The sequence below is a fragment of the Phalacrocorax aristotelis genome, chromosome 5 (genome assembly GCF_949628215.1).
Source record: "Phalacrocorax aristotelis chromosome 5, bGulAri2.1, whole genome shotgun sequence".
In the NCBI taxonomy this organism is placed as follows: Eukaryota; Metazoa; Chordata; class Aves; order Suliformes; family Phalacrocoracidae; genus Phalacrocorax; species Phalacrocorax aristotelis.
In genome coordinates, this window is record NC_134280.1 from 22,860,540 (window position 1) to 22,886,771 (window position 26,232).

The 26,232-nt window shown below is 43.8% G+C and overlaps 3 protein-coding genes across 10 annotated transcripts; 2 read left to right on the forward strand and 1 right to left on the reverse strand.

Annotated features, from left to right (window-relative positions):
* The first annotated feature begins 2,076 nt into the window (after positions 1 to 2,076).
* KLHL23 (kelch like family member 23) lies at positions 2,077 to 10,014 on the forward strand. The gene is made up of 3 exons (XM_075093404.1): positions 2,077 to 3,343; positions 4,722 to 4,874; positions 6,279 to 10,014. The coding sequence occupies exons 1-3, from the start codon at positions 2,131 to 2,133 to the stop codon at positions 6,587 to 6,589; spliced, it is 1,677 nt and encodes a 558-aa protein (XP_074949505.1). The 5' UTR covers positions 2,077 to 2,130; the 3' UTR covers positions 6,590 to 10,014.
* A 312-nt stretch (positions 10,015 to 10,326) lies between these two features.
* On the forward strand, positions 10,327 to 20,836 carry SSB (small RNA binding exonuclease protection factor La). 2 transcript variants are annotated; one of them, XM_075093407.1, is made up of 13 exons: positions 10,336 to 10,453; positions 11,607 to 11,834; positions 15,098 to 15,172; positions 16,635 to 16,738; positions 16,906 to 17,080; positions 17,233 to 17,340; positions 17,432 to 17,532; positions 17,778 to 17,849; positions 17,934 to 17,976; positions 18,702 to 18,842; positions 19,221 to 19,404; positions 19,569 to 19,700; positions 20,390 to 20,836. In XM_075093407.1, the coding sequence occupies exons 3-13, from the start codon at positions 15,107 to 15,109 to the stop codon at positions 20,485 to 20,487; spliced, it is 1,224 nt and encodes a 407-aa protein (XP_074949508.1). In that variant the 5' UTR covers positions 10,336 to 10,453; positions 11,607 to 11,834; positions 15,098 to 15,106; the 3' UTR covers positions 20,488 to 20,836. The 2 variants fall into 2 exon arrangements, with proteins under 2 accessions (XP_074949509.1, XP_074949508.1); XM_075093408.1 differs by lacking the exon at positions 11,607 to 11,834 and having other exon boundaries at positions 10,327 to 10,453.
* Positions 11,029 to 26,227, reverse strand: METTL5 (methyltransferase 5, N6-adenosine). 7 transcript variants are annotated; one of them, XM_075093416.1, is made up of 10 exons: positions 25,903 to 26,027; positions 24,640 to 24,761; positions 23,863 to 23,977; positions 23,180 to 23,361; positions 22,699 to 22,781; positions 22,346 to 22,397; positions 21,618 to 21,667; positions 14,459 to 14,496; positions 11,230 to 11,303; positions 11,029 to 11,115 (listed from the first exon to the last, which is right to left on the reverse strand). In XM_075093416.1, the coding sequence occupies exons 2-9, from the start codon at positions 24,746 to 24,748 to the stop codon at positions 11,267 to 11,269; spliced, it is 666 nt and encodes a 221-aa protein (XP_074949517.1). In that variant the 5' UTR covers positions 24,749 to 24,761; positions 25,903 to 26,027; the 3' UTR covers positions 11,029 to 11,115; positions 11,230 to 11,266. The 7 variants fall into 7 exon arrangements, with proteins under 7 accessions (XP_074949517.1, XP_074949518.1, XP_074949516.1 ...); XM_075093417.1 differs by lacking the exon at positions 25,903 to 26,027 and adding an exon at positions 25,367 to 25,498; XM_075093415.1 differs by lacking the exon at positions 25,903 to 26,027 and adding an exon at positions 25,140 to 25,259.
* Between the last annotated feature and the right edge of the window lie 5 nt (positions 26,228 to 26,232).

Genomic DNA, 26,232 nt, shown 5'->3' on the forward strand with positions numbered 1-26,232 from the left:
TGAGACACTGAGAAATTCATCTTCATGCTCAAAAAGGGGTGTGTTTTGTGGCTTTGATGAAAGTATTGAAGCAGGAGTTTAGAGTAGATTAAGCAGACTACTTGAAATATTAGTAATTATGATCTAATCACTTCAAGTAGAGGGTAGAGCTGATGCTATTTGCTAGACAAAGTGCATATGGAGACAGAAGAAATTTTTCAATTCCAGTAGGTAGGCCATTAAGCTATTAATATGAGGTCTTGGCAGGGTTTTTCCCTCTTAATAAAAGAGAAAACTTTTCTGAAGCACCACAATTACCAATTTTTTCCACATATGGGTATAAGGGGAGATGAGTGTTTCCAAAGGGTGAAGCTGGTTTAAGTTGGTAACCCAGCCTCAGGAGAAAGGGAGAAGCTCCTTGAAGGGATGCATGTTCAGTACTTGGTGCTGCTGACCTCCAGACTTGCTGGTGGTTTAAGCCAACGTGTTCTCTGGGAGGGAGGTGACTTAGGTAAAGACGTTATGAAAAAAAACCCGCATGATAGAAGGCACACGTGTGCATGGGAAATTTTCTGTATGGTAACAGATTTGCCATCGTACACCGGCTACTATGAAGAGTACTTGGCCTTAGTATTATGTGCTAGTAGGAGGGCCAAGACCTTGGAGAAGTTCTTGCTTGTCCATAGGAAGCTGATGGAATGGAAAGTACAAAAGCACAGCAAAACAAAGCTGTTGGCATAGGGATGTATAAACAGACTTGGGGCCGTACAAGGGAATGCTCCAGAGAAAGTAACAGTGTGAGTAATGTAGCTGAAGGATGGGCCTGGATCAGAGAGGCAGGGCTACTGCTAGTTCCTGGGTTATACCACAAAACTCCAGTTTCCTGGGCTAACGGTGCATCAAGAGTGGTTGAAAAACTGAAGGGAAGATGGGAGAGGGGTTTGTTAGTTTTTGTTTCCATCAGTTTGTTTATGTCTTGTTACTATGTAAAGGCCAAGGGCAGGTTCGAGTCCTGCTGCACAGTTAGTGTGGAAGGACAGCAGAGGAGTATGTCCATATACACTCTCCAGATTCCTTCTTTTTAGTTCATGCTATAGAATCTGTGTAAAGCAGGAACTCTCCTTTTGGGTATTGCTGGCACTTCGCTAATAATAACAAATATCCACCTCCTTTTGGCCGGATAAGCTGCTGCCAGCCCATTCAATCCAGGAGGAGCTCCAGCAGGGCAAGGGGAGCCTGGCTGCTGGATCCAAAGGATCCAAACCCTGCTGCAGGTGAAGGAGAGAGCACAGGTGCTTAAACCCAGAGGCTGCTGTGCTTCAAATACTTTCAAAGGTCTCCACTGCAGAAAATGTTTTGCTAGCAGAGAAGAAAAAGACTTCTTAAATTGTGATCCACACTTCCAGAAGTGGTAAAAGCCAATATAACCACCTTCATGAATAATTTGCTTATAGTTGGAGTCTGTTGGCACAGTTTGTGTCTGTCCTTTGCACCCTGCCGGGTTCATGTGTTTGAGGAGAGCCCCGGCCGCGCCCTCGCGAATCTCGCCCTTCTGTACCTGGGGAGCCCCTCGAGCTGGCCGCCCTTCCCGGCATTGCTCCTCCGAGCGCCGGGGAGACCGGGGCGGCTTCGGGTCGCTGGCGGCGTTCAGAGGCCCCCTCGCCTTGCGGTGTGGCTGAGTGCCACAGAGCTGGTGACGCCCCCCGGGCATCAGCTTCCCTCCCTTATACGGCCGGGTCACCATCCCCGTCGCCCCGTTGGCCCCCGGCGCGGCGGCGGCAGTTCCGGCCGGAGTTCCCCCGCGGCGGGGGCCGGGCTGGGCTCGCCGGGCCCCGCTGACCTCCTGGCGGGGGCGGGCAGGAAGCAGGGGCAGGGCGGGGGAGCTGCCGCTCCGGCCCCACCGCCTGCCGCGGGCAGCAGCGCTTCCACAGCCCGTCACGGGGCGGTGGCGGCCCGGCAGCACCCCTCGCCCGGCCCTCAGCGCCGCGCCGGGGCGGCTGGGCGGGGCCGCGGCCGCGGCCGGGGGCGGCGGGGCGCCGCTCCGCTCACCGCTCCGCTCCGCCGCCGGGCGCGGACAAAGCCGCGGGGGGGCCGGTCGGCGGCTCCGCCGGCCGCGTCCCGGCCGCCCGCCTCTGTGGGCGGGGGCCGGCGATGGCAGCGGCCGGGCAGGAGGAGTACGCCTACCTCTACCGGGACTCCGCTCACCCCAACGGCTTCCTGGAGGCGTTCCGGGCGTTCTACCTGGATGGGCTGTTCACCGACATCACCCTGCAGTGCGCTTCGGGAGTCGTCTTCCGCTGCCACCGAGCCGCCTTAGCGGCTTGCAGCAGTTATTTTAAAGCCATGTTCACGGCCGATATGAAAGAGAAATCTAAAAACCAGATCAGGCTTCCCGGGCTCAGCCATGCCGTACTGGAAGCCCTCGTGAATTATGCATACACATCACAGATCCAGATAACAAAGAGGAATGTCCAGAGCCTACTCGAGGCTGCAGACCTCCTCCAGTTCGTGTCGGTAAAGAAAGCCTGTGAGCAGTTTCTGGTGAGGCATTTAGACACTGACAACTGCATAGGGATGCACTCCTTTGCTGAATATCATGATTGCTCGGAGCTAGAAAAAGAGTCCAGGAGGATATTGTTATGGCAGTTTGAAGAAGTGTGGAAGCAGGAAGAGTTTCTGGACATTGGCAAGGAGAAGATCTCTTATATTCTCTCCAGAGAGAATCTCAACGTTTGGAAAGAAGAGGCAGCCATTGAAGCTATAGTTAAGTGGGTTGCACACAATGTGGAAGAAAGAATTGAAGATGTCTGTGAACTGCTGAGCTGCATCAAGGTAGACGTAGACAACATGTATCTGAGGTCAGCTTTAAGCCTACAAAAAAAATGCCGGCTTAATGACAATAAGATAAGGTCACTCATATACAATGCCCTCAACCTTAGTCCCAAAGGTCTTTCCAGAAGACCCACAGCAGCCATGTATGTGATCGGAGGATATTACTGGCATCCCTTATCAGAAGTGCATGTCTGGGATCCTTTAACCAACGCATGGGTCCAGGGAACTGAGATGCCAGATCACACCAGAGAGAGCTATGGGGTCACTAACTTGGGACCAAACATATATGTGACAGGAGGTTATAGAACAGAGAGCATTGAAGCCCTTGACACCGTGTGGGTATATAACTGTGAGCGAGATGAATGGACAGAAGGCTGCCCCATGCTTGACGCAAGGTATTACCACTGCGCGGTTTCCTTAAGTGGCTGCATCTATGCGTTGGGTGGTTACCGGAAGGGAGCTCCAGTGCAAGAAGCTGAGCTCTATGATCCTTTAAAAAAGAAATGGCTTCCAATTGCAAACATGATCAAAGGTAGGTGTAGGTAAGCTTTTGTATGGTGTCTGCCTCAACTGTCGATCCTTTTGTGTTTGTCACTTTTAAGTGCCATGGACACATTTAGGGTTTGATCCAAGTTCTAGTGAAGTGCATGGGAATCTCCTGTTAATGTTGCTGGGCTTTGGTTCAGGTCTTTACTAGCCAAATGACTGCAAACGTCCAAATGCTATGCTGGGCTGTGCCACAGAACACTAGGACCAAAAAGCAAGTAGTAGTCTCAATTTAAATTTGCCTTCTTTCAGGAAGAAAATTTCAAATTAGAAAGAAGTCAGAAAACTACCTGGGATTAGGGTCCATTCAGTAGGTGGTCAGAGAGCAAGCTCCAGTAAAGGGATTGTATTATTTTAATGTAAAAACAGGTTACTAAGATGTTCTGTGCAATCATTTATAAAGGTGTCATACATTAAAAACCATATAAATTTGGATCACAGCCTAAGGGGTATTATTTTGTTATAAAATTTATAAAGAATTATACATTTTATAATGTATTTTTAATAAATTAAGGCAATTATTTACAATTAATTATAAAACTTTAAGTTGACGGAACATAGTACTTTGCTACATTCATGAGAGTTTTGGGAGGCATCTGTAACAGGAAAAAACACCATCCTCCTACAACTTTCTTCACTGTTTGTGTATTTTCCACAAACATTGCCATTAGTCTGTTTTTATTTCCTGTAAAAATAGAAATGCTATGCTAATACTGTGAGCAGTTACACATTGTGTGCAGTTGTTTTGTCCTGTTTTCTGTGTGAAACTTCTTAGGTGCTTAAAAAAACCACACTGATTTCCTAATTTTGGTCCACTTTATCTTGCCAGATCCCTTGTTTTATTCTGTTTTGTTCTCCTAGAGGCAGAGTTAACATGGCTCCATTCTGTTTATGTCCTTGTTTATACAATAACATAATTAATAATACCATGAGAAAGACTGAAAGGATCAGAAAAGATACCCTGAGACACTGAATGATCTCAACTCCCATTGTCTTTGTCCTTGCCATATGAGTGACTTAAAAATCTCTGTAATTTAGTGAAATATTTAAAATAATTCCCTATTCCCAAACTAATGTGACAGTGTGTCGTGTCTTTAATTACTGCATAAAAATTCTGTGAAATATTATGTGGCTGTTATATGTATATGTATTGGTTACTGCAATTTTATTGAATTGCTCTTGACTTATGCTGATAAAATAAGGTGTCTTAACAAGTTTATTTAATTTCACATTCAGTTAAATACTTGCAAGCATAATTTCACCAAAAATATTAATAAGTCATTTGAAATGGGATTATGGATGGAAGTGACCATGGTTATTGTGTGCAGTCTGAAGGTGTGTTGTGACTTTCACACTGTGTACAGGTGTTGGAAATGCCACCGCCTGTGCCCTGCACGAAGTCATCTACGTAACCGGAGGTCACTATGGGTACAGGGGAAGCTGCACCTATGATAAAATCCAGAGATACCATTCAGGTAGCAATGAGTGGAGTATAGTCACCACAAGTCCGCATCCAGGTAAATAATAATTTCTGTAATGACTCTAGAGCTTGATTTGATTACTTCTGTTTGGGAGTCTTTAAGCCCACTTAAGAGTTTCTAGCATGTTCCTAATAAAAGGAGGAATGCCTTTAGGGCAGCAAGGCCCAGGGTGGGATCATCTCATATTTCCACACTCTGAGAGAGGAAGGGAAGACCCTCTTCAAGTATCTGTTCTATAGAAATCACTATATAAATATTGAACTAAGGAATGGCAGCATTCTATTAAATAACATAGTAAACTAACTTTCTATAAAATCATAGATTCATAGAATCATTTAGGTTAGAAAAGACCTTTAAGATCATCAAGTCCTACTGCACACCTAATGCTGCCAAGTCCACCACTAAACCATGTCCCTAAGCACCACATCTACACATCTTTTAAATACCTCCAGGGATGGTGACTCCACCACTTCCCTGGGCTGCCTGTTCCAATGCTTGACAACCCTTTCAGTGTAGAAATATTTGCTAGTATCCAGTCTAAATCTTCCCCTGGTGCAACCTGAGGCCATTTCCTCTCATCCTATTGCATGTTACTAGGGAGAAGAGGCCAACACCCACCTCACTACAACCTACTTTCAGGTAGTTGTAGAGAGCAATAAGGTCTCTCCTCAGCCTCCTTTTCTGCAGACTAAACAACCCCAGTTCCCTCAGCCGCTCCTCATAAGACTTGTTCTCCAGACCCTTCACCAGCTTCATTGCCCTTCTTTGGACATGCTCCGGCACCTCCATGTCCTTCTTGTAGTGAGGGGCCCAAAACTGAACACAGGATTCAAGGTGCGGCCTCGCCAGTGCTGAGTACAGGGGCACGATCACTTCCCTGCTCCTGCTGGCCACACTATTGCTGATACAAGCCAGGATGGCTTGTTGGCCTTCTTGGCCACCTGGCCACACTGCTGGCTCATGTTCATCCAGCTGTTGACCAACACCCCCAGCTCCTTGGGGTGCATGGCGTTGTTGTGACCAAAGTACAGGACCGGCACTGCGTCTTGTTGAACCTCATACAATTGGCCTTGGCCCATCGATCCAGCCTGCCCAGATCCCTCTAGAGCTTTCCTACCCTCAAGCAGATCAACACTCCCACCCAGACCTATCTATTCATAGGTATTTGGCAAAAATAATTTATATTAATTTTAAAAGGGTTTCCTCTGTATTCTATATTTGGTAACAGTAAGTTTTTAAAGCAATTCTCACAAAGTACTGGTGTTCATGTCTGTAACACCTTGAGATTGCTTTTACAAGCATAGCAGAAAATCCTGAGGTATCTCCTAAGCTCAGTGAAGAAACTCAGCTGCCCTCAGTGGTGCCCAATGTTTGTCATATAGCTGCAGTTTAAGTTAACAATGTCACGCTGAGTTGAACTGTATTCCTTTCTTCCTGAAGAATATGGATTGTGTTCAATTACATTACAAAACAAGATCTATTTTGTGGGTGGACAAACCACGATCACGGACTGCTATGACCCAGAGCAAAACAAGTGGAAGCAGATGGCTCACATGATGGAGAGAAGGATGGAGTGTGGTGCGGTGGTTATGAATGGATGCATCTATGTAACAGGAGGATATTCCTATTCAAAAGGAACATATCTGCAGAGTATTGAGAAATACAACCCTGAACTGAACAAATGGGAAGCAGTAGGTAATCTTCCCAGCGCTATGCGGTCACATGGCTGTGTCTGTGTGTATAACGTGTAAACATGTAATTTTCATATTGCTGCTACACAAAACAGCAGATGCAGTATTCATAATAGTGCTGATTACCTCATGAATGAGATGTCTAATACAGGCTCTTAGTGCACATCATTAAAAATTAGGTATAATTTGTCTTTATTCTAAGCAATTTGGCAATATAAATGTGGTAACAAGATGATATATTTTTCAGTCCAATCATTCTTTATCATAAAAGTTTTCAAATTACTCTCTTGCAATACTTTGTGCAGCTATTTCACAGGAACTACTGTGAAAAATAGGTTTGTTTTTATTAATCACTGGGTGGAACTATAATCTGGTGCTAAGGTGAGTAAAGCCAAACAAAATACTCTGGATTTCTATGAACTACTGGGCTTAAGATGAAATCTTTGATACTCTGAAGGTAGCTATAGAAATGGTTCATTGCCACAAGCTACGCGTGTGGTACATATAGAGCAATATCACTTCGATTACTAGGTTATCGCATCCAGAAATCATGGGCAGTTAGTTATAGGATGCCTCTCATTCTACCTTCAAATGCCAGAGTGGAGAAAAGCACAGGCTGGGAATGAGGGGATAAATGTCCTGCAGTGGCCCCAGAGCACAAGCTGAAAGCGTGTGCTGGTTTTGCAGAACAGTGCTTTGCAGTACAGGGCAGTTTCAGAAGAGTGCTCACTTCGCTGTTCTCACACGGTCAGGGCCCTTGAGAAATAAAAGGCTCTGCATGGCTTTGTAGTGGGCTCCTTGTCAGGTGCACAGGTATCGGTGATTTATTTTTTCAGGGAAAAGCCATGGTAACTATTATTTTAAATCAAATTTAAGATGTGTGTCTTTATGGAATGGAAGGAGGAAATGAGAGAGACTGGAAAGTTGCTAACATCCCCCCACAATACAAGCTTCTCTATTTCGTTTAATACCATTCGGTCATTTTGGAGTGCTGAACAGTGACGTGAGCAAAGGTGACAACTGAGGAAACTTGTCAAAATATGTTATGCATGGAGAAATTGAATGCTGAGTGGTCCACTGGATTTATTTATTATCTGACTCAAAATGTAATATGAGATCTTCAAATTCTGCCTGGTAAGCAACTTGAGATGGGCTGGAAGGTCATAATTGCGTCCCATCTTCACTGGGAGACTCCCATGACAGGCTGCCATCGCCAGCAGAATCCATAGGTAGTATTCAAATAGCTGGTGTTTTGACCCTGCCATCTCCAGCCTTCCCCCCAGTCCTTGTTTCGCATCCTGCCATGTAGGTAGTAATACAAATGCATTTGACCGAGTTGTTATTGCAGTGACTTCTTAGGACTTGTTTTCACCCCCTAGCTTGTACAGATACTGTAACGTGGGGCTTTTTATTAGCCTGGTTCCCTGAGGGAGCAAGGTGCAACTGTGTTGTCTTTCTGTGTGTGTGGCTCATACCCAGGTGGCTGCCAACCAGCACCCCCTCTAACGCTGGACTTACTTGTCTGGGTTCAGCCATGTTCTACAGGGAGGTATTAGCCTTAAAAAGACACCTTTTTCTTTTTTCAGGTTTTATGAAAATTAGGAACAGGATAGAGGGGGGAGGCAGACTGAAAGGAAGCACACGAGTTGCATGGAACATACAAGATGGCAAAGCCTTCCCAGTGCCGAGGAGGTGGCTGTGGGGAGTGTTCCTGCTCCTTCCAGCCTTTACTGCCCCTCACCCAGTCCTGCTTCAGCTGCTGTGGGGCTGCGCAGTCTGATAGCAGTGATCCAAATATATAAATGCCCCGGGGAGCAGAGAGGCTCTTTTAGCCCAGATCAGTTCCCCAATCCAGCTTATAAAATGGCAGCAGAAACAGCTGTTAAACGTTGGCGTGAGAGGGAGGGACAACGCAGGGCTGCCTTAGGGTGTGGCGGGAACTTCCTACACCAGCACTGTCACCAAAAATTAAATTTTGGTTTTATTGGATTTATCAGATATGATGGAAGCAGCTTTCCAAGCAGGTAAGCTCTGAGTTTATAGTATTTCTTTTTCTTGATCATAAGCATTTTCAACATTTTTTTGTTCTTTCACACTTTTGTACTATTTCTCCATTGCATTTGACTGCTGGTAGGAGGTGGCGCTCAACTCTGAGCTTTGATGGGAAGTTCTGTGGTGTATATATAGTTCTTGTTTTGATGTCTTTGTGTGTCACTTTACCATGTCAGAAGCTCACGTGTGTGTGTGTGTGTGTGTTCAGCGTTTTGCTTCGTTAGCCATTCCACTGAGAGCTATTTAAGGATCTGGTGTAAGATGCTTAACGACTCTGATCTGCAAAGAGGTGTGGGAAATTGAGCTCTGATGCTGTTTGAAATGCGTGGGCCAGCAGGTGAGCAAGAGAAATGAAGTGCCTCTGTTTCTCCTGGAAATCTCCACAGCCAAGAATTGTTCAAAGGCAGGTGGGGATTTAAAGGACAACATCGCAAGAGCATGAAGGTGATCTTTGTATTGAAGGAAAGTGCAGTGAACTCAACGTGTATAATTTTTCAGTGAAAAATATGTACCTGTGAAGCTTCGTGTTTGTTGGAAAACGTCAGCATAGACCAGCTGCCTGTGACTGGCCTGAAGGTTTGTTCTGGCCTGTATCCTGTTACTGGCAGTTGTGAGTTGGTGAAAGGATGTAAGAACAAGGCAAGGGCTAACAAAGCTGCCCAGCATCCACCTGCCTGCCCCTTCCCGACCAGGTGCTTAGCACTGGTGGAAGAAAGCGCTGTTCCAGGGTTGGAGGCACTGGAAGCCAGAGTCCACTTTCTCCCCCCGGGTGATGTGCTGATTCTCTGCCTCAGCGTAATTCCGAAATGAAAAAAGGTCTGTAGGTCTGACATGCTGGGAGAGCACGTGCTGATCTGGCATATTGAGACTTCTGCCTAGGGCTTCAGATAACTCCTGAGTTTTTGGAGTTTTTTGAATGCGTTAGAATAAATGGAGTGTAAAAAGTTCAGACTTACTGTTCAAGTGGTGCTATTTTTTAAAATAATCTACAATGCCCTTCTAAATTAGCTCATGTCCGTAGCACATTCCAAGAAAGCGTGTAGCAGCAATTGGGTCTGGAGCACAGCAGTAGTATGAATTCCCTGAGAGGAGGAGGGATTCTGGCTCCTGGTCAGCAACTGGTGCATCCTACAGGCAGTGGAAAGCTTGGAGCAGGGGATCTTTAGCCATCTGTGTGGTATGTTTTTAATAATAGTTGAATGTGAACACTGAATTGTTGTGCTGTCAGACCTGTATTATGTTGAAGTGTTCTGCTGTTTCATTTGTACACTAGAAAATGAAGTCGTACAGAGGTCGAATCAATCAAATCAGTACTATTTATTAAAATTTTTACTGGTGTGGTCCCCATGTCTGTAGCGCTACAGATGTTCACAGCACACCTGTAGCACTTTAGCGAACATTTGTAATATTTAATAAACGTAAATACAGCGTCAGTGTACAAATACAATCTTTTAAGTTACTTTATCTGTTAACTGTGCAAAAGCAGGTGAACAACCCGCCCCTGCACAGCCGGAGAGGGGCCGGCGGCGAGTGTAGGGCACGTCGCCGTCACCGCGCCCGCCCTTATGCGAAAAGCCCGCACGTACGCGGTCCCCCCGCTTCCTGCTGTCAGCACCCGAACGGACCCCGGCGCAGGGGCTGTGGCTATAGCTGTACCTGTACCCGACCCGGGCGCAGGGGCGCCCCGAGCCGCCCGTGGCGACCGGGCCGGGGGCAGGGACCGGAGGCAGAGCCTGCCCCGCCCCGGAAGCGACGCCCACGCGAGGGGCGGGCGGGCGGTGGCCGCGGAGGCTGCTGGGCCGCGCGGCGCCGATTGCGGCCTTTAAAGCGGCGGAGCGGGACCGCGTGCGGCCGGTTGTGGAGCTGCCGCAGGTTTGTGCTGCGGACGGCTGATCGCCTCCGCGCCGGGCGGGCGGCTCGACCTCAGGACCGGGCCCCTCTGAGGAGCGCCGGGGCAGGGCGGGCTCCAGGGTGGGTGGGCCCTACGGGGGGTGGCGGGCCCCGCGGGCACGGCTCCTGGCGGCGCTCCCCGCCGCGGGCCGGGAGGGAGGATCCCCGCGGCAGGGGAGGGCGTACAGCCCCCCTTCCCCCGGGCCGGGCAGCAGTGCGGCGTGGGGCCCGGCGGGGAAGCTGCCGCCGTTCCCCCCTGGCAGCGGTGCTGGCAGCTGGCCCCGCGGCGGCCGTTCATCGGAAGCGCCTCCCGCGGCGCCGGGACGTCTCTGCCGCCGGCGGTTCCGTAGCCCGGCCCGGCGGGGAGGGAGCGGCGCCGGCGCGGCTGCTGCCCCCGCTGCCTGCCGGGCCCGGCGGCTGCCCCCAAGCCCAGCCCCGCCGGAGCCTGCCGGGCTGAGGGGAGCGGGCAGCGCTGCGGCCAGGCGGAGGTGTCGGTGCCGGTGCCCGCTGGGGCTGGGCGGGAGGCTCGGCCGCGGGGCTCGAGGCGGCCTGAAGGGGGTGTGCTGTCCCTGCAGCAGCGTGCGAGTGTCGTGGGGCAAACCGACGTCTCCTAGCGTAGACTTAAGGGTCAGGAGCTGACGTTTCTATCAGTTAAATACTTTTTGTAAGAAATTCCTTCGTATACTGCACTGGTTCTGCTCAAAAAACCACTGTGCAAATAACATCTGTGATAATGAGTGGCGGCAGTTAATCCTCACCTTAAATAAGAAGCTGTGTTTTGATAGAAGAATCTGGTCAGAAGGCCCAGACCTCTTGTCTGACATGTGGGTTCCTGAACAATGCAATGCATCATTAACAGGTTCCTCTTACTTTATTGGGGGAACTTTTTTTAAAATAAACCCTTTCAATCTATCACAGTAATGGTAAAAGCAGTTAGCCTGCAACGAAGCTTTGTCCAGCCCTTGAGCTTGTGAACTAAGTGACTGATAAAATGAAAATCCCCATGAGAGTTCTTTTGGGGTCATCTAGCTAATACAACGCTTTTTCTAGTTAAAGGGTTTAACTGCCATTTCCCATTTGTAATTTAAATTTCATGCCTACTTGCATTATTTTAACTTGTTTTCATTTTGAGTAGTACTGAGATGGACTGTTGGCACACAGAAGGAACAACTCAGTGTGGTCTACTGAGAAAGCACAATAAAATCGTATGTAGGATTTTCCATGCTGTTCCAACTGTGGTGGTTCTTCAGTGGAGCCAGCTTTTTATCAGCCTTCATTGCTGCAGAGCAACTGAAAACTACTGATGTGGAAGCTAGATCCAGAAGACTAGCTGGTGCCAAATGACGGAGCTAAAGAGCCTGAAGTGAGCATGTGCAGCAGGACTAGCATTTCTCTTAAATTAGAAGGCTGCTTCTGCTTTTATTCTAAATAGGTTAGAGCTCAATCAGTGTCTGAACTGAATTTCACATATGGCAAGCTTGAGTCTTTCTTAGTCTTGCCTTAATTTTGTTGTTACTTGCAGCTGAATGGATCCTTTCTAGAAAAACTCTTCCGGGTGTAAGACTTAATCTGAAGGACTTGTCCCAGGCCTTGTGTTGTTTTACACTTCTGCACGGTGTGGTTTTTACCTTGAAAATACTGCTAACGAAATAGACTTTGTTTTTCATCCCTCAGCAGTAGGGCTGAGCATTATTATGTGGAAAGTAAGTTGCTGGTTCCAGGTATTTTGGTACCTGGAGTGAGGCAGACTGGAGAGTGGTGCACTGGGAGAGCTGCGAAAGAGCAAGAAGGATGGGGTATTCAAGGATAGAACAAGGCTGAAGGAGTTTAGGTGGCAGAAGAAGCTAGGTGAAGACAAAAGCGTATATTCTTCCATACTGCTTCACTGCGCTACCATCTTGGCGCTTGTTGGGTATCCTGTGGTAAAAAGAAGGCTGTCCTGCATATTTCAGTCCCGTGTGGTTTTTGGCCAGGGTAGAAGGGGTGGGGTGATTTGGCAGCACACAGTCAAAAGGCCCCAACTTTTATTTAACAACGACTTGTGTTAAGGGAGAACTTGCTCCAAGAAATCTATGTGCTATTCAGTGTGACAGGTAAAACAGCAAAGACCACTGAAGGAGCAAGCAGATGCAGCCTGCTTGGAGGCTGCTCTGTATTTCACGCTATAGAGGAGGGCAAAGCCACTGTGTCCACTCAGCTCCTTCTTAACAGTGTACTTGAGACTGGCTGACCAAATGGAAGGTGGTGAGGGAAGATTCCTGTCTAGCTCAATCTGTATTTCAGTGTGCAGCAGCAGACTGTCTTGTTCTAGCATTCCAGAACATATTGTTAATGCTTTTTTCTTAAAACAAGATACAAGACTGAAGTCCAAATTATTTTTTTTCCTCAGAATATGCAAGAGAGCAAAGTTTTTAAAATCTCATGGTAAATTAGTACGTCGTCTTAAACATTGAGCTGTACTGTGAAAAGCACCCATAAGAACATGGTTCACTTAAATATGTTGCCTGGTGCTTAAAAAAAGCCACACTTGGAGAAGAGGCTTTGTAATGCGAGTTAAATCACCAAACTGATTTACAGTGATTTTACACCAAGGTTCAAGAATAGCAAGATTCATATAGCTGCCATTCAATACTACTTTTTTTTTTTTTTTTTACTCTGAGGGTGTGGTAATGTCCAATCTAACCCACTACAACTGCTTTCTGCCATGGAAAGGTGTTTCTGGCTTTTTTTTTTCTTGTTCTTCCTGCCCTAACAGCTCCATCAGAAGTGTTTGTAAGCTGAATTAAGTCAGTGATAAATTTATCTAATGAAACTCTTCTTCTCTTTCTTCGGTGGGTTGACTGTCTGTTGGACTAGAAGTTACAGTAGCACACAAAGATCTGGTCAGTTAGTTGGGAAAAGCTGAGTCTATTCTGTAGAATGCCACTCGATTACGCCAAATTAGGTGTAATGTAAAATAGAACAATGGTTTCTCAAGTTGGGTGTTGGGAACAACATTGCAGGGGATGTTAAGATAGTGCCAGCACCTGAATCTGGTAGTGACCCACAGTTCCCTGTAGTCAGGGTGGCTAATGGGAAATAACTGCAACTACCAGCTTGTCAACTACAGTCTGCATTTTACTGAAGTGCTTTATGGACAAATGGACCATGATCTGAGCAGAGCTGCCAACTAACACCCACTGAAATCATGCTTTAAAGAGCATGTTAGGTACAGGTGGAAGTCCAGTAGCGGAGACCGGGATGCAAATTTTAAGGCTGTTAAGTGCCTAGATAAAAAAGAACTGCAAGCACAGCAAAGGATGCAACATAGCCTTGAGATCAGGAAGAGGAGGAAATGGGAATACTGCAGACTGCAGTAGGCTGAACAATGGTTGGTGCATTAAACTACTAAAACAAGACGGGGCTGCCAGGCGGGTGTTCTGATGAAGAACGTAATTTCCTGTGACAAGGGAATCTTGGGGGAGTTTTCCCTGCTTCTACATTGTCAATCATCTTGATGCTCTGCAAGATGTTACTGTCCTGCAAGTGGCAGAAGAGCAGAATGTGTGCACTGAAATCTCCCAATAAACCATGCAAGACATGAGTTCAAACCCACCTTCACCAGGAGTCTTAATGATCACTGCTCTGTGAACTGGGGTAACTGAGGGCCATGAAACTGCTTCATCTTCTGTAGCTGGATTTAACAAGTGTGATAGTGCCAAGAGGGAGGAAGAAGAAATTTGTGCTTCCTCATTTGAAACTGAATTTAAACAGATCTCTGGCAGCTTTATAAAGCTGCATTTTTCTTCAAGGATTACTCCTCACACTCTGTCCTCACTCTTAAGAAGAGTGACTAGATAGACATTCTCTGATCCCAATGAACTTTCTAGACAGTAGCTGCTTTCTCACCAACCTTCCAGTGCCTGCAGTGACTGCATCCGATGTACTAGGATTATACACTTAATGCCAGTTCAGGGAAGAAGTTAGTTGCGAGTTAAAACTTCTTACCTCTTACCAAAGATGCAGGATTCAGAATTCAGGTGGAACTGCAGTGAAGACAAGTTTGTAAAGGACAGAACTAGACATCTTTAGGGTGTATTAGTAGACACAGATATTTTCATTCCTTCCTCCAGTAAGTTCCTTGAACTTTCAAAGATTAATTAGGAGGCAGAAACTTCAGAAAGTTTCTAATTATACCTACTGAGGAACGTAAACAATTTTTTATTATTGATGTTTTGCCTAGTGATGAGAGATTGGATTTGACTTTAAGAGTAAATATTGTTGGCTCTCAGGTTTGTTGCTGTTAGGTACCAACTGAGGATCTGTGCCTAGAGAAAGGTAAATAACAAATAATCCTGTAAAGTGCCAGAATTTTATTTACTTATCTTGAATGTAGAACGGCAAATGCTGCCATAATAACCGAAGTATTTATTTTACTTCAGTTTTTTCTAGTTGTTTCGTAGTTTCCCCTTGGAGTTCTGCAGTCATGTTTAAAGTTGGCTCACAAGCATAAATGCATGGCTAAAGAACTTGTCTGTGATCCCGTTTAGATGAGGCAGCGGTGAAATGCAACACTATACAAATAGAAGCCTGTAGAAAGTACTATCCAATACTTAGTGCCTTTGCTCTATGTTCTCTTCAACACAGCTGGTGAAAATGGCTGAAAATGGAGACGGTGAAAACATGTCTATTTTGGAAAGCAAAATCTGTCAGCAAATTGAGGTAAGTCCAATTTATAGTTTGGGATCTGGACCAAGATGTAGTTTTGGAGACACCAATTGGTAGAGGCCTGGCTAATGGGAAGCTGACTTCAGAGGGAGTTATACTTGAATCTTCAGCCTTTTAAAAAAATGTCTGTCACAGGTCTATAACAGGTATTTTAATACTTTAAGGTAATTCATAATTGTGGTCTAAGTTGGAAGTTACACTTGTCTAGAGTTGCCTGTAAGACAACCATTTAAAAACACAAAAGATTAGCTTGCTAGCGTTTTAGGTGCTACAGCAAGTGAACGTATCATCAAACTATTTATTACTATGTTCACTGGAGTTACTCTATCTATGCAAATAGGAAGATGCATTTTAATTGTATATGACTTCATTTTGGGGGGCAAAAAAAGTCCTCCTACTTGGGAATCTGTGCTGGTCAAAATATTAGCACATTGTGTAACTTGCTGTTACGATTTACTACTTTGTAATTTATTGCTACAAACTACAAGTAAACTTATGTGCCTACTTTATATTAACTATTTCTCACTCTAGAGGCTTGGAGGGTTACCCTACAACGGAAAAGCAAGCACATCACTTAAAATGACATCTAGAACAAAACTGTTTTCTTCAAGGACAAAAATACAGCTGCACGTGAATCCCCATTAGCATGCGCAGCTGTAGTCATTATTTAGGGGGGATAACCCAAAACAAACCCAGAGATTGAGGAGAAATAGTTGACAAAGCTAGACTTGTGGTAATGTGAGGTTGAGGTATACTAGAGGGAGAGGTATTGTTGTAAAATTTGCCCTGACTTTTTAAAGCACAGTGATATTGGTGGAAACACTGGAACTTATCCTATGGCTACAAGTATTAGACCCTAGCTAGATGAGACTGCAAGTAAGCAAAAGAATCTGATTAACTTGTCTATCTTGTACTGAATTGTGTTCCCATGCTGGGCATGATCAAAATGAGAACATAGTAAATGAAAATAAACCCAATTTTTTTATCTTACAGTATTTTTTTTTGAATAAGACCTAGAAACTATGTGTATGATTTCTCAGTGTGGGAAGTATTATATTCTTGCTCATACATTTCTTAAATAAGGACTAAAACCTGAATCTGTTGGTGACAAATTTGACTTCTGACTCTGCAGAGCTTGATCAGGCTGATGAATAATTGCGTTAACAGAATAAGCTTGGTACCTTTCCTAATTGAAACTGCAGTCTACCTTTGCCTCATTAGTCCCACCAGATGAAGCACTGTTTTTCTTACAGCTTATGTGTTGCAGCTAATTTTTGGAAAAGTATCACATTAATGCAGGAAGTAATAATTTCAGAATTTCTAATTGTTCAGATTAATTCCTTTGGGTATGTCTCAATCCACTGCAGTAAATTGCCAGATGAAAATGGGCTTTTTAAGACTGAATGTTCAAAGACAAATCTCTCTCCCCGCCTCTCTCCCCCTTCTTTTTTTGCAGTACTATTTTGGCAATCACAATCTACCAAGAGACAAGTTCTTAAAGGAACAGATCAAACTAGATGATGGCTGGGTGCCTTTAGAAGTAATGATCAAATTCAACAGGTAAAACAAAGTGCAGCTAATCTGGATGGAAGGGTAACTTTCAGCTTCTTATCCCTATTTGGGGCCAAATGTCCCTGGTCTGCATGTACAACTCCTGTTGCTGTTCTAACATTTGGCTTCAGCTTTGCCTGTGTATTTGTAATAACCTGGGTCTGCTTACTCAATAGGTTAAGTCGCCTTTCAAAAGATTTTAGTGTTATTGTAGAAGCACTAAGAAAATCCAAGACTGGTTTAATGGAAATAAATGAAGACAAAACTAAAATCAGAAGATCTCCAAACAAACCCCTTCCTGAATTAAATGACCAGTATAAGGCTGCAATTAAAAACAGATCTGTATATGTTGTAAGTAAACTTCCTTTGCTCTGTGCTGTTCTGCATGACTTTGACCAAAAACCATCTATGTAAAGCTTGACTTAACTCGTACTAGGCAGGTTATAATTTCTGACTAAGTGTCAGTTTGTTGCATGTAATTGAAGTTTGTTGCTGTCTTGCAGAAAGGCTTTCCACTAGATGCAACTCTTGATGATATCAAAGAATGGCTTGAGGATAAAGGTCCAGTTGAAAACATTCAAATGAGGAGAACATTGCAGAGAACATTTAAGGTAGCTCTTGCGATGAACAGCTAGACCTGGGGCAGGGAATACCCCCTGGATAACATTACTCTAACACTGAATGTCTCTTGCCATTTAACAGGGATCAATATTTGCAGTTTTTGATAGTGTTGAATCTGCTAAGAAGTTCACAGAGATCCCAAACCAAAAGTACAAAGACACAGAGCTGATAGTACTTTTCAAGTAAGTCTGCTTAACTGATGTATGGACTAATAATAGTCAAGGGTGGATTTAGACAAGAACCTGGCTTGATCTGAGAAGCGTAAGCTTCTACGCTGTTGTACAGGTATTGGTAGCTCTGTCTTTTGGAGACTAGCATCTCAACTCTGAAAGATTATCTCAGCTGTTTCTTGGCTACTGCTGTCTTACAAAGTAATTATAATGGAATACTCTTAAGTCGTATTAACTTAGCTTATATTCTGTTGAAGGGAGGAGTATTGTACAAAGAAGAATGAAGAAAGGAAACAAAACAAAGTAGAAGCTAAAGCAAGAGCTAAGCAGTAAGTCATTATTAATTGAAGTGCCTGGCTTTCCTCACCTGAACACACTTGAACTTACTCTTAACTAATTTAACTTTTCTACAGGGAAAAAGAAGAAAAGCAGAAACAAGCAGCAGATGCTGAAATGGTATGGGTTTCTTAAATCTCTATACCTGAAAACTATGCAATGCTTGCTTTTGTATGGATTTTCAACCCATACATAACAAACATGCTCCTCCAGCTACATTTTGAATATCCCAAGTGTTAGCTTGACAGAGTTGGAAATTCTATAATATAGAGTGCTTTCTAGAAAGTCACTTCAGCTTTTCCAACTAACCTATACTAAGACTTTGTTTTGTCATAGTATTTAATCTTATTTTCAAGAGACTATTTTTGTTTAAATTATCATATCCTGAACTTAAATTATTAAGCATGTTTACCTGTTCAGAAGTGATCCTAAATGCACCATTGAGATAATAATTCCTCTGTGGTATTTAAAGGATCCAGTAAGGACTTAATCAGTATTATATAGATTTTTCAAACAAAGTGTCAGCCTTCAGAAAACTGTTTTGTAGAATTTGAAGAATGTAACTCTCTTATGGGAACGGAGTCCTAAGTTTAACATAAATGTATCGTAGTAAGCAAGAAAATTTAAAAAAGGGAGAGGACACACACCATGCAAGACTTGGATCAGCATAAATAAGCTATGTAGCGAGAATGCTTGGGCTACTGATAGCACTAAGTGGGGGGTGACTTCAACTGCTTAATTTATGGCTATTATGTTTTAATAGTCTTAGGATTGAGGGGGAAAAAAAAATGAATATTAAAGCTTGACTCTTCCACAAAAATGTTGGGGTTTCTTATTTCATTTAGAAGTCTCTGGAAGAAAAAACAGGATGTCTTTTGAAGTTTTCTGGTGATCTAGATGATCAAACATGCAGAGAAGATCTCCATGATGTATTTTCTGATCATGGAGAAATCAAATGGATACACTTTGTCAGAGGTGCAAAGCAGGTCAGTAGAACCTTAGACAAGGAATTAAGATCTCTGTATTAGTCTGAAACTGAATGGTTAAATGATTGTTCTCTTATGTAATCAAATAAGAAATTTACTTGATCTGTTGAATTGTACAATATTTAGGGAAGTAAATTATTCCCCTAAATTCTTTCACAAGAACAGATAAAGTTTCCAGCCTTCTCAGCTGATAAGGTCAAAACTGAGACTGAGACTGTTTGTTAGGACAACCTGAGGGTTTTGCTTCAGTCTAGACGTATTTTTCATCATTCAAGAGTAATGAACTTGCTGAGGTACCTAACAGGATATGTTGTTCATCATTCTACCTGAATGTTTTCACAGTAAGGTTCAAATGCAAATGCCACTCTTCTTTTTAAGGGAATTATCCTATTTAAGGATATTGCAAAAGAAGCTCTGGAAAAAGCCAAAGCAGCACATAATGGAAACTTACAGCTTCGGAACAAGGACGTTACATGGGAAGTGCTAGAAGGAGATGCAGAGAAAGAAGCTCTGAAAAAAATACTGGAAGATCAGCAAGAATTGCTGAAACAGAAAACAAAAGGTCCTCCTTTTATTGGTTTAAGCATTTATAATGTCCTAGCAGTGGCATTGTGTGGAAGTAACTAGTGAATACATAGTAAACACTGAGTAACTGTAATGCATTCTTTTTAACTGGCAAGCTCAAAGACAAATGATACAAAGTTCGGACATCTTTTATCCCCACAGGGCGCAGAATTAAAGGAAAAGGAAGAGGGGGGAAGATACCTCAAGGTGCACACAAAGGAAAAGTACAGTTTCAGGGCAAGAAAATAAAGTTTGAGAATGAAGAGGAAGGTGGCGAAGATGATGCTAAAACAGGTATGTCATTCTGTGCACTAGATGCAGCTTCTTTAGTAGATGGAGCTACTTTCTGAAGTACTCATGTTTCTTACAAACATATTTGGCCCTACACTGTAGTATTTCTGTCCTCTTGTCAGTATCAGTAAAGTAACTTTAAGGGTCTTGTGCTTGGTTCCTTCCAGAACTGTCAAAAAAGCATATTAATCACTAGATAGTGGAGGCTGTACAGTAGGGCTGTTCAAAGCATTCTGCATTGAAAGATGGTGGTTGTCAGCAACATCATACAACTGTACAGACCCAGTCTCTTCAGTGGTGATTTTTTCCCCTGGGGATATGAGAAGACTAATAGTTCTGCATATATTAGCTTGGAGAAGACAAAGAGCTAAGCTTCTGTCCATTAGATATGGCACCTGCTTAAACAAAACCCAGTGAAACCTACTCCAGTTTGACTGTATTCCTTTGTCTTCTTACCTGCCCTCCTGCTGTGAAGTTATACAGGGAAGAAGCTCTTCAAAGTTGGTATTTTAGAATATCTAAAAGCTTTAAGTCACAGTAATAAGTAAACCCTTTAGCATAGCAGTGGCTGTGGATAACTAGGATTCATCCTTGAACTTGCATGGTAGGAAGGATTTGGGTTTTTTAGAAAATTTCAGATAATACGGCAATGCTTTCCTTTACCATAAATGACTACATATTCAATCTTGCAGAACAAGCAAGTCCCAAGAAGAGACCACTAGAGGAAATGGAAAAAGAAGAACCTGCACCAAAACAACTGAAAACAGAAAACGGAGATGGAGATCAGTAATACCAAAATTTTAAAAAAATCTTTTTTCTTTTATTGTTCCATTTCAATAGGTTTTAAAAACATGCTTCAGTTCAGGAGTTTCTTAGCAGAAAATCTAATGAAATCCACTTCAATGTCAACCTACAAAGAGAGGAAAGCTTCATTTTGTTGGGTTACAGCTTTTTTTATTTAAGAAGCATGCTTACTCTTAACATACTACCCTGGAAAACTTTTATATTTATGGTTTTGTTTATACTGTCAGATCCTCTCAACTTCTCTGGCACCTCATTCAAATGTAAAAGGTTATGGACTTTGTAATCTTGTGGTTATGTTAAATAGCAGCTGCCAATAAATTCAGAACTTAAAACTGCTTACTACTGAAGCCTGGATGTTAATCTAGTATAAAGCTGTAACTGAAATAGTAAAGCTGAAGGAGAGACTTCCATCATTTAAGTTCCAAGTTACTAAGGGAATAGGTATAACTGAATAGAACTTCTAGTCTTTGCTACTCAACACACCTAACAATGTTCAAATCTTGCTCAGTCTACACCAGGATTGTCTCTACTTCCCCAGTGGTAATGGGATACATGTCTTCTAGGCCAGCATTCAGCACCCAGGAACCTGCCTGTGGGCTTAAGCTTCCATACCCTAGCATCCTGGCTAGATCTTCTATTGTGGGATGAAGTGCAGAACTTCCTCCTGCCCTCTAAGGTGGTTCTATGAGGGATTTCACTGGCTGTAGCTATTTGTAGTACAGAACTTAAAACACTGAAATAATGCTACAGCTGTAAAATCCTAGTTATTCTGGCCTTAACTGAATTAAGCAATCTAAGTTCTAGTTGCAGATAGGATCAAGCAACTAGCTATTAGAAGTTGAGTCAAGGAGGCTACTCTTAACTTTTTCATGTCTAGTTGCAGTGCTGGCTTTGTGTATAGCTTTGACTTGCATTAGTGATTCTTTTCCCTGTTCAACTACAGAATGTAGTAACAGCAATGGAATTTCATGCCATCATCGTGAACTTCTCTCAAGTGCTGTGAACATTCCTCATCTTGTAGATATGCCCGTAAAACTTAAATTTTCTTAAGTAGAATTTATTTACCTGCCAAGTACAAGACAGCATTTTCTCAGTTATGTTAGGTTCTATACTTACTGATTTCTTCTTATGGAACTTGTATGATGCTGGTAGGTCATATCTAAGTTCTGTGAACAGTACAAAGAATACTTGTTACACTAGAATGATTATTAGTTGATTGTCTTACACCCTACACCCATGTTCTTCTATTTCTTCTATTGTCTACCTCTGTTGCCCCCTGACCAGGTAACTGTTTTGACCTCCAGACTAGATTATGACAAAATTTACACCGAACACATCAAACAGTAAGTGAAATGGCCGAAGTGCAAACACGTAGTTGTGTTTCAAGCACTTCTGCAACTTCCACGTCTGAAGTTGTATAACTGTGTAAAGCATCCAGATGGTGATATTTAAGAATCAGGAAAATACTATAAGGTTACTATATGGACAGGATACTTTTTTTGTACAGCAGCTGACCTGCACTTTGCCTTTGTTATCCATCAACAATCTACTTTTGAAGCAGGCAGGTAGGTAACTTTTGCTTGAAAGCAAAATGTAGTCCAGGAAGAAATCCAATTACAATTCTGCACAGAGCATGTATTCCTCAGAGTTTTATTAAGTGCCTAGCTGTATTCTAGCCAGGTAGCAAGGTATATTTAAAAAAAAAGCACTGCTGAAAAATGTCGTTTTCAGTGTTAAATCACACTTAAATTTACCTCAGGCTGTTAAGACTGGATAGTAGCGTTCTAGATACTAGCCCCCAACCAAATATGTTGGATTTTTTCTTTAACACAAATTAGTCTTACCTGCTATGACTTCCATCTTCACTTCCCATTCATCTGCTTTCTTTTGAATGTGCTACAATATTAAATAGATACAGGTAAATTCAAAAGCTTGTTTCTACACTGTCTTATAAACATCTACACCCCTGTATTTATTTAAAAGTTCTCCTGTGCTTTTGTTTTTCAAGCTGGAACATACATCACTTATCTTGATGTATGTGAGATCATAATTAATTTGACCTGATTAGGATTTACCCCAAACAAGTTTCATTCCCCATAGAGGTGTGAACAAATCAGTGAAGCTATAGACAACATCATTAAATGCCAGCAATTTCATTGCCTGGTTGGTGTTCGTCCTAATAAAACAAAGAACTTACCTGCCGTGTTGAAGTTTTGTGAAGGGAATATACAGCTGTTCTTGCCATTTGTAAAGCAGTTTTCAGAAAAATCATATCTGTTCCTAGAAGAATGATGAAATTATTAAAATTGTTAAATGCAAGCTCAGACTAGAGGGCTTACACATCTACTTCATGCTTCAATTTTTCTGGAGTAATGGCTATTTGAGAAACAGCATTGAATACATTAAGGTACAGAAAGTATTTCTAAAACTTACCCAATTGCTTTTAGTAAAAGAGAAAAACAATAGGGATATGAAATAGCTAGTATTGTATATTTCAAACCCAGAGATTGTTAGTTACAGGGATGAAGTTGTTAATTTGTACTTAGGAAAGTGATTCCAGATCAACAAAACTAGGTAATTACAATAGGTAATTGTAATAAAGGAGGGAGACATTTCATTAAAAGTGTTCTTGCTATTTCATTCCTAATAATTTCTAACTTACTTTCAGAATTACCAACCTTTATTATGCTTGGTACCGAAAGGAGGGTTCATAATAACTGTGTCAAAAGTCTCTGACATGCTGTCAGATAAAGAACAGACATCACACTGAACCATGTTGATGTTCATGAGCTCAAAGTCTTCAATATTGCTATTAAATATTTCCAGTGCATCTGCATCTATGTCAAACCCCACACACAATCTATTAAAAAACAAACAACAGTGCCACATATTAACCTCCTGCAAACTAAAACGATGATTAAATTCTATAGCAAAGTTTTGAAGGTGATCCATGTACACAACTTGTTTTATCTCAGAAATGTAACTATAAATTCACACTAAATAAATATAAATATATAATATATATATAAATAAATAAATGTACACTATAAATTCAGTGCTGATAAAAATGCAAGTAGCTCTGTTACCCCGTCTCAAATATCCTTTTAAAGTTAGGGAAGGAAGTTTCATGTGTTCATTTAGTGCTTCAGGGGAAAGCAAATATGACTGCCAAGTTCATGGCAAGCGTCCATCTCTTCCACTATTTGAATGCTTATTGACTGCCTAAACAAATAGCCTCATTATGCACCAGATTAAATACCTAAGATTAATTTAGTTCAGCATTGCTACATTCTAATTTTATTTTCTACTCTTCTATGCCAGAAAAACCCACAACCAGAACTTAGTATTATTAAGTACTTACCCTGCTCCCAACATTGCACTTCCAATGCTGAGCATGCCGCAACCACATCCTAAATCTGCGACTGTTTTGTTTTCAATATCATCAAAAGTATTGTGAATTGTATAAAGCATACATGCTGGGGGGAGGAAAAAGCACAGGTCAATAATACTAAATACGCATCTGGTTAATCAAAAAAAGCTGCTTCTGCCTTCAGCAAACCCTGGATTAAAGGTTTCTTATCATGCAAGATTGTGCTGATGTTCTCACTGCCTGTAATTCTCTTTTTCATTATATGTGTAAACAAGTCAAAAACATTGTGACGAATTATAGAACTCTAGATCTTTGGTGGAGAGATTACACATAGAGCCATCAGTATTGTTTGTGGAAAAAGTATGCCTCTAAATCTGTCTGGTGAAAAACAATAGAAGGATGTAAAATATTGGAAAAAATAATTAAGGTTTGGATGAGTGTCTGTATATATGCTTTTACTGTTTTGTGCGTGTCATGAAGTAAGTCCTTTTAAGCTTCCTCATTTATAAATTAATATGTTGCTATCACAACATTATCTTTTAAATCAATTAACTTGATTTTTGGGTTGTATTAACAGTATACTTACAATGAAAAGAAGTTAACAGGTCATTAAAAAATAATTAATTACATTCCTCCTGGATACAATTCCTCAGCTACTTTTAGTGTAAAGGCTTCGAAGGAGATAATGCAGTAGAAACACTTTTCTAAAGAATTATTTTAAAGTGCTGATGAAGAAGTAGAAGAGACAGAGCCGTAGGTAACCTCTACCTGCAATATGAGGCCTTGTCGGGTACTGCTCAAGGAGCAGTTTTGGACTTTCGAAAGTATCAACTTGTTGAAGACAGCTTTCCAATTCTTTAAGCTTTAATTTCTTCATGCTTATAGTTTAACTAAGGAAAATAATGTGCAATCAGTTACAGTAGTATAAACTACACATTATCTTAAACTCTTTTATACTTATAACCCCACGGTGCTCCTTGTCATCTCCCAGGTGCTTTCCGCGATAGAGCCGTCCTCGGGTCCGCAGCTGCCGGCGCACCGACGGCGGGGGAGAAGCGCGGTGCCGGCCGACGTGAGGCCGTTCCTGCACGGCAGCGGCACCGCCCGCAGCCGGCTCCCGCCCCGCCTCAGGCGCTCCGCGCCCTGCCCGGGGCGCCGCCGCCGAGAGGCCTCCAGCCCCAAGCGGAGCGGGAACCCGGCCCCCGGCATTTCCACCAACCGCACCGCCAGCCCAACGGGGCCCTTCGCGGCCGCGGATCCGCACCCACCTCCGCCGCCCCTCGGCGCCGCCCCCACTCGCGGCAGCCCCGGCAGGGCGGGGCGGGCCATGGGAGCGCTACTGCGCACTTCCGCCGCGCCGCCCGGCCTCGGCCCCAGCCGCCTCCCGCCCCTCTCCGCCCGCGGGAGCCGATAGCAGCTCGAGTCGCCCCTTTTAATAATTAACAAACGTGAGCTTCGACTGTCACGTCTTATATCTATGACACGTTAGTACCACCTTTTGTGCTGCCACCGGTACCTCTCTGTGGAGGCCCGGCCTGCCGGCTCTGTCGCCCGGCACGTCTCGGCGGTCAGGCTCTTGAGCGCCATGAGGCACAGAGAGCGAGGGCACGGACTTGGACCTGTCCGGTGCCAGGGACGGTCTGAGAGAAAAGTAACAGATGTACTCGCTTTCCTAGTGTTCCCTCCCTGCAACGCTGGAGGGAGGCTTCCGCACCGCCAGCCCCACGCTCCCCGCCCTTACGGGCCGCAGCGAAGGTCAACAGGTGGGGAGGCCGGCAGAGGGGCCTCCGCCCCGGGCACTTGGGGCGTTGCTGTTGTCAGGCGCAAGGTTCGTTTCTTTTAGGGACAGATTCTTTTTCCTTTTAAGGCTTTCGATTACACAGTTGAACATTATTTTTCGAACTTTAAAACTGTCGATGGGTATGTAAGCTGGGGTAACTCACATCCAACACAACCTCTCCCAGTGGGAGCGTGCGGCACTCCCGGGGCGCGGGGCTATGTACCTATACCTATAAGTATACCTATATATACCTATACACCGCCGGGCCCGCCGCCGCCCGGGCGCCCGAGCCGCCGGCGAGGTGCGGCGCTGCCGCCGAAGCCCAGTCGTGTTTGCCTGCCTCCAGCTGGGCCACTGAGGAGAGCGACGGCACAACCGCGGGTCCGGCGCCTCAGCGGTGCTTCCCGCGTCTCCAGCAGGGTCCCCGCCCTGAGCTGCCGCCGCCTCGGCCCAGCCGGAGCCCCGCGGCCACCGACGGCGGGGCGGCGCCTTCACAGCAGCCGCTTCGTTGGCGGAGCGGCTTGGTAACAAAGAGGACTCCGCTGCCGTCGGGGGGTGTCACCTCTCCAGGTGAAGGGCCT